The sequence below is a fragment of the Protobothrops mucrosquamatus genome, unplaced genomic scaffold (assembly GCF_001527695.2).
Source record: "Protobothrops mucrosquamatus isolate PMUCROS unplaced genomic scaffold, P.Mucros_1.0 scaffold_165, whole genome shotgun sequence".
NCBI classification, from domain to species: Eukaryota; Metazoa; Chordata; class Lepidosauria; order Squamata; family Viperidae; genus Protobothrops; species Protobothrops mucrosquamatus.
Window position 1 is genome coordinate 14,544 of NW_015386241.1, and position 7,217 is coordinate 21,760.

The window sequence follows — 7,217 nt, forward strand, 5'->3', positions numbered from 1 at the left end:
CCCCGGGCGCTGCAGCCGACTTTTCCCGTCGCCCGCGGGACGCGTCTCAACCTATCAGAGGGCCCCGACCGAGCCCAAGCGAAAAAGGCCCGAGAAAGCGGCCCCGCGATAGGCTTGCATATTCTATCCCTTCTCCAATTAGGCTGCCTCCTCCGCGAGGTCGCTTTCTATTGGCTCCCCGAGGGCAGACGGAGGCGGGACGTCCGGGAGCAGAGAGAGAGGGAGTGAGAGAGAGAGTAAGGGAAAGAAGAGGAGCCTGAGGGGTTTGGGGCGCTCGGAGGTCGGAGGTGCTGCCGGCGAAGCGGGAGCTCGAGCCGTCATGAGCGGCGGCGTCTACGGAGGAGGTGAGCGGCCTAAGGCCGGAGGAGGCCGCCCTTTCTTTAACGCGGGCCGGCGGTGGGCGGAGCTTCTGCGTGCCCTCTCCCGTACGAGTCCTGGCCCCGGCGGCTTTGCAGCTTCTCCTTCGCACGCATGGAAGCGGAGCTCTTGCAGCCCTCCTGGGCTTCCCGGTTCGCTAAATTGCTTGCCGGCTTTCCGAGCCTCTGGATGACGCCGCCTTCCCTCCTTGCTGCCCGGAGCCCCTCTTGGTACATGCATCCTGATGGTTAATGCTGATATTGCCGAATAAACCCTACCCAGGCTTAATATATATATATGTATATGTGTGTGTGTATGTATATATATATATATATATATGTATATGTATATGTATATATATGTATGTATATATATGTATATATATATATGTATATATATATGTATGTATGGTAGGAAACAAGACGTGAGCACCAGAAGGTTGTAAAACAATTAAAAGTTTTAATAAAACATTAAAAACCTTTTAAAAGAATATTAAAAAGGACCTAGCTTTCGTTGGATCCTACCAACATCGTCAGGGTACAGAACAACTCAATGGGAGAAACCATTTATAGGGTTAAATGGTTTCTCCCATTGAGTTGTTCTGTACCCTGACGATGTTGGTAGGATCCAACGAAAGCTAGGTCCTTTTTAATATTCTTTTAAAGGTTTTTAATGTTTTATTAAAACTTTTAACTGTTTTACAACCTTCTGGTGCTCACGTCTTGTTTCCTACCATGGATATACCCAGGAGTCATTCATCTGTCTTCAGTGTTATTTTTAATCATATGTATGTATATGTATATGTATATATTGTGGGAACAATCCAGAGAAAGAAATATTTTGGGGAATATTAAAAAGACAGAATATGTTTCCCCAAAGGATTTTAAAGGCAGAAACCAAACACCCCCCACCCCCCAAGTCTCTGCCCCAAACATAAACCAGATATTCAGAAATGCAGATGTGATAATCTGGTCAGAAAGATTGGAGTCAGGAAGCTGGGATTAGAAAGATCCCTAGAATCAACTATCCCTCACACCAAAAATCCAACAGTCATCAGCCACAGCCCCAGGGAAGCAGGATAAGACCTTTGGGATATAATAGGATAAACCCACCACCATTAGAATACCAGAAAGACACACTCAGACTCAGGTCAAACTTCATGCCACAAGAACAAACTCAAAACAAAAGTCCAAAAAGGTATAAAAACCCACTCCCTACTACATGTGGTCAGTTGTTTTTTCCAGAGCCATCTTTCATTCTGGCTCTCCTCTTCAATAAACTACAATCTTCTTTCTAAAGCAGTCTCTGTGTTTTGCATTTTATCGGTAAAAATAAGATAGCGCTATTGTGCTGAATTTAATAAATGATGCCTCCCTGTCTGCAGATGAAGTTGGTGCGCTGGTGTTTGATATTGGCTCCTGCACAGTGCGAGCTGGCTATGCTGGAGAAGATTGCCCAAAGGTAAGGATGAAAGCGAAGTGGTAGATTAAGCCAGGAGCCCTCATAACTTATTAATAGAGTAAAGCATGGATCTATATGAGTGTTTCAGTTTCCAGAATTTCCTATTCCCATGTTGGCTGGGGAATTCTGGCAGTTGATGTCTGCACATCTTAAAATTGCTGAGGCTGAGAAACACTGCTCTGTATAATGAACAATGGAACACTGGCTCAGCAATTGTGGTCCAGTAATATGTAAAACATTGGTTATGTGCTTATTTGTCGTACCTACTTGATTGATTTGGCATGCTCTGGGTCCCATCTATTATTAACTGATTGATAATTTTCTCCAGGCTTTCTTCTGGATGATTTGTTCTGTGTTTTATTGTTGCATTTTGGAAACTGCCTACATTTGTAATGGATCGGGCAGCCTATAAATCTAATTATTATTAATAATAATTGCCCAGCAAAGATTACCTTTCGCTTTTCATATCACGGTATTTTTGCACTCTAATATCATATCCCTACAAATTCTTTTCTTGGATCATAATCTTTATGTATACAACTCCTTAGTTAATAACCGACGTATTGTAGCAGAAACCTTTCTTAAAGACACTTGGTCAACTGCATCTTGATCTTTGATGGCAGGAGAAGGCTATGGAAATGAGGGATTCTTCTGCATGATCACTCCTTTTTGTAACATATATGCTAGTTAAAATAATACACTACAGGTGGTCATTATATAACCGTATATGTTTGTTCTCCATACTGTTTATTGTAGGTGGACTTCCCTACTGCCATTGGGGTGGTCTTGGACCGAGATGATGGAAGCTCCATGATGGAGATTGACGGTGATAAAAGCAAGCAAGGAGGACCAACATACTACATAGACACAAATGCCTTGAGAGTTCCTAGGGAGAATATGGAAGCCATTTCACCTTTGAAAAATGGAATGAGTACGAAGTTCTGCATTTTCTCCTTTTAATCTTAAATTCTGGTTGCTATTTTGTGGTACCTCAGAATCTCTGTTTCTGAAAAATAGATTTTGTCGTACTCGGAAGAAGATATGTGGTGGTGGAAGTTGAAAAAACATGGGTTGTTTCAAGCCAAGAATGCTAATAGAATAACACAGTACAGGTAGTCCTTGACTTACAACAGTTCATTTAGTGACCATTCAAAGTTTCAATGCCACTGAATAAAGTGACTTATGACCGTTTTTCTCAGTTGTGACTTTTGCAGCATCCCCACGATCACGTGATCAAAATTTAGATGGTTGGCAACTGGTTCATACTTATGACCGTTGCAGTGTCCCAAGGTCATGTGATCACTTTTTGCAACCTTCTGACAAGCAAAGTCAGTGGGGAAGCTAGATTCACTTAACAACCAGGTTACTAATTTATCAACTTCAGTGATTCACTTAACAACTATGGCAAGAAAGGTTGTGAAATGGGAAAAACTCACTTAACAAATGTCTCACTTAACCAGAGACATTTTTGTGCTCAATTGTGGTCGTACGTCAAGGACTACCTGTATCCTTGTATCTTTCCTTTTTCTTCTTTCATTTATTATATAGACTTAGTCTGAAATAATGGTTTCCAAGGAAACCTTGTGATTTTTTTTTATAAATTGCTATAGAGAAGATGTAACTCTAATTAAATATCAGCATTTGGGAGAAAAAACTCTCTTGTATAGTTTGTTCTATCCTGTGGTTATTCTCCCTCCTGTTTAAGGTAAAAGACAGTGATTCAGTTCAGAGATAAATGTTGAATCATGATTATCCATTATAGTGGTTTTCTTATCCTAACCTGGGTAAAATCTTAAATGCCTTCTGAAAGCATAGTTTGACTTGCCCAATTATGCTGTCCCTTCAAATAAGAGATGCCAATGAGACTTCACCAACATGGAAACTGGCAGATTAAGGAAGATTGCTTTGCTTGAGGCATATTCAATACTTAAACTTTTTATACTTTGCTTTCTACTAGTTCTTAACTGTTCAGACACTGATTGAGCTCATATATTGCATTAGTCATAACATGCTTTGTTTGTTCCAGGTAATCCTTGCTTAATGATGGTTGCTTAGTGATCAAAGTTGCAACAGACCTCCACAGAGCTACTTAAGACCCAGTTCTGGAGTTCTGATGCCTACTCCTGGCAGTCACAGGATTGCACTTTGGGTGCCTGGCAACCAGCTCACATTTATGGCCATTTGCAGTGACTGCAATTTTTGGCAAATTTTTTTTTGCTGGTTTGTGGTGTTGACTTCCGATTTCCAACAAAACATGCCCATGAAAGAAAATAGGTTTGCTTAATGACTACAGCAAAAAGGGATTTAAAATCAAACACTGTCACATGGTGACTCACCTAATCCCAGTGACAGCCATAATTCTCGGATCAATTACGGTCACGGGTCAGTGATTACTTCACCTGTTATAGGAACTCAATCCATCTGGGTATATTCTGTCAACGCTGCTAACATCGGATGTTTTTGCATTGACAACAGATGGAACTGCAGCCATCTTTTACCTTTTGCTTTTAGAGTTAAATGATGCTGGGAGGGGGGATGTGAACAAAAGTTCAGCTAGACATAACAATACTAAACCTAGCACGAGAAACAAGGTTATTGTAACTAGAGCTGATAAGGAATTGGCGGGCTGGAGAACTGGAGAGGAGGCCCCTGCTTCAAGCTAGTTGGGGAATGTGATTTATGACTGTTAATTGGAGGAGGGAATTGTGCTTTGATACTATGAGCTCAGGGGAGGGGAATTCAGTTTTTGGCTTCGATTATGCAGTGCCGATATTATGCTACTCAAAATAAAGATTCTTTAAGGTAAACAATGCCTCGAAGTTCTTTTGAAGAGTTTCATCTGTCGGAACCATGACATATTCATTGAACCATTGTTAAAAGTACTCATGGCACATGCTTATCATAGTCAAAACAAACCTAATATGCTATTTCTTTTTCATTCATTGTGCAATAGTACATTTATAATCCAAAACTCTTATTAATTTTGCTCTGTTAAGTGGTTCATTTTTGGGGGGGTTGTTACAATTTTGTCAGTCCTCTATCCTATGTCGATGGACCGCTCATATTTTCACGCTGAACCTTGTATTAAAAACATGCATGCCACGAGCAGATTACATTCCACCGACAGAAGCTGCATTCATTTTATATTGTTACAGTTGAAGATTGGGATAGTTTCCAAGCCATCCTGGATCATACCTATAAGATGCACATTAAATCTGAAGCTTCATTACATCCTGTTTTAATGTCTGAAGCACCAGTGAGTAAAAATCGGTTTTATTTATTTCAAAGAACCAATCAGGTTTCTTGCCCAGATATCTGGCTTTTTAAGTAGAATATTGGATATATGTGCTACATGAAGCTTTTTTTTTTCCAGAAGTTTTGACCAGGAAGGTCTCAAAAATGATTAATATGGAGCCTGGTTCAAGTTCAGCTCCATATAAGATTTGGGCAAGTAACGCAGCTGGGATTAGTGAGCTTCCTCTAGTATGGAAAAGTAACATGATACTCTTTCAGATATTCCCAGTACTTTTATATAATGTATAACAGTCTGAAAAATCATCTCCAAATAATTAAAGCCTGCCACTTCTTCTACTTTTAGTTCATTAACTAGCCAGGTAATTTGTTTTAATTTTTTTAGAGAAAATTTATGTTTTAATTTTTTTTTCTTTGCACATTCCCCCAAAATGTAGAATGGATATGTCTCTGTGTATTTATAGTTATGAGATTGTCTTTTTGGAAGTTTTGCAAAATATATTTATAAAAGAATCACGATTCCGTGGCAATACCTAAAATTAGAAATAGCTGTATATTCTGTGATTGAGAGAGTAAAACTTATTTTAATCTACTTCAGTCTGACAGATATTTATAAATCTGGTTACCCAGTTTGTAAGGAATTGGGGAGGAAATAATCGAAAAATGTCAGTCTTCTGCTTCTTGAGTCATAAATAATAATTTTGTATTTTGATTATTTTCTCTGTGCTTTTCTAGTGGAACATTAGAGCAAAGCGTGAAAAACTGACAGAATTAATGTTCGAACATTACAACATCCCTGCATTCTTCCTGTGCAAAACTGCGGTACTAACAGCGTATCCTAGAAAGGTTGAATAAGGGAGCATCATCACAAATACTATGTGCTGTTTTAAGGAAACAGTCATAAAATTGTTTTTTTATAATTGCTTAACCAAGATCCGGTTGCTGTGCTATTTCCCAAACAGGTACAATCAATTGTGAAAACTTATGAATTATGTAGGGAGATCATATTTAGTTTTTTTTTAAATATAAAAGCTGGTTGCATGTTACATTCCTATATTTTGTTTAAAAATCAGACTTCTCTAGGCTGGTGGCCTCCATTGATGGGGCCATGACAACAGGAGATTACAAATAGCCCTAGACTTGCAACCATTTGTTTACTGACTGTTCAAAGTTATAATGGCACTGAAAAAAGTGACTTATGACCATTTTTTTACATTTATGATAGTTGCAGCATCCCCATGGTCACGTGATCAAAATTCGGATGCTTGGCAACTGGTTCATAGTTGCATCGTCCCGGGGTCATGTGATCCCCTTTTGCAACCTTCTGATAAGCAAAGTCAATGGGGAAGCCAGATTCACTGAACAACCGTGTTGCTACCTTAACAATTTCAGTGATTCACTTAACAACTGTGGCAAGAAAGGTGGTAAAATGGGGGCAAAACCTCAGTTAACTGTCTTGCTTAGCAACAGAAATGTTGGGGTCAGTTATGGTTGTACCTGTATAGAAGTTGCAGCTTAATTCGTATGGAGAACACCAAATTTGCAAGAAACAAATGTCAGTAAATGGGATTTTGTGCTGGGAAGAAGAACATTGATTGGCAATCCACTCTGTCAGTAAAAATTTAAGTTAATATGATCTCGACTAGGATTTGGCCTGGCAACGCTTCAAGCAGTTCTGAAGCTTAGTTCTGTCTTGTATAGGTGAGAGTTTTGAGTGACTTATTTCCCTATGGAAAGATACATGCTCGGCATTGTAAGACGAGACAGAAAGACCCGCACATGGATTAGAGCAGGGCTTTTCAACCTTTTCATCCATTGTACCACTTTTAGGATATGGCAATATCCAAGTACCACCAGTCGCCTAGCAAGGTGTCAAAAACTTGATGACCAAAAAAAAAGGAAAAAAGTGATAAAGTACAGGTAGTCCTCGACTTACAACAGTTCGCTTAGTGACTGTTCGAAGTTACAATGGCACTGAAAAAAGTGCCCCCCAAGCCACAGCCGAGCAAGACACCTGCCTGCCCACCCGGTGGCGCTCTTCCTCCTGTCTGAGGTTTCCATTGTTGTGAGCATTTCTGTTGAGGATTGGCAGCGGGGGTGGGGTGGGGTGTGTTTGGTTTTTATTTCCCCCCCCCCCCGTCTGCTGG

General features: G+C 40.1%; 1 protein-coding gene across 1 annotated transcript in view; it reads left to right on the forward strand.

The window, feature by feature from the left end:
• Positions 1 to 226: 226 nt before the first annotated feature.
• The window catches only part of ACTL6A (actin like 6A), a 19,726-nt gene continuing 12,735 nt past the window's right edge, over positions 227 to 7,217 (forward strand). Inside the window, exons 1-5 of the mRNA XM_015821453.1 lie at positions 227 to 344; positions 1,742 to 1,818; positions 2,575 to 2,749; positions 4,974 to 5,074; positions 5,806 to 5,903. Coding sequence (XP_015676939.1) covers positions 320 to 344; positions 1,742 to 1,818; positions 2,575 to 2,749; positions 4,974 to 5,074; positions 5,806 to 5,903 — 476 coding nt within the window. The 5' untranslated portion in view covers positions 227 to 319. The remainder of the gene's footprint in view (positions 345 to 1,741; positions 1,819 to 2,574; positions 2,750 to 4,973; positions 5,075 to 5,805; positions 5,904 to 7,217) is intronic.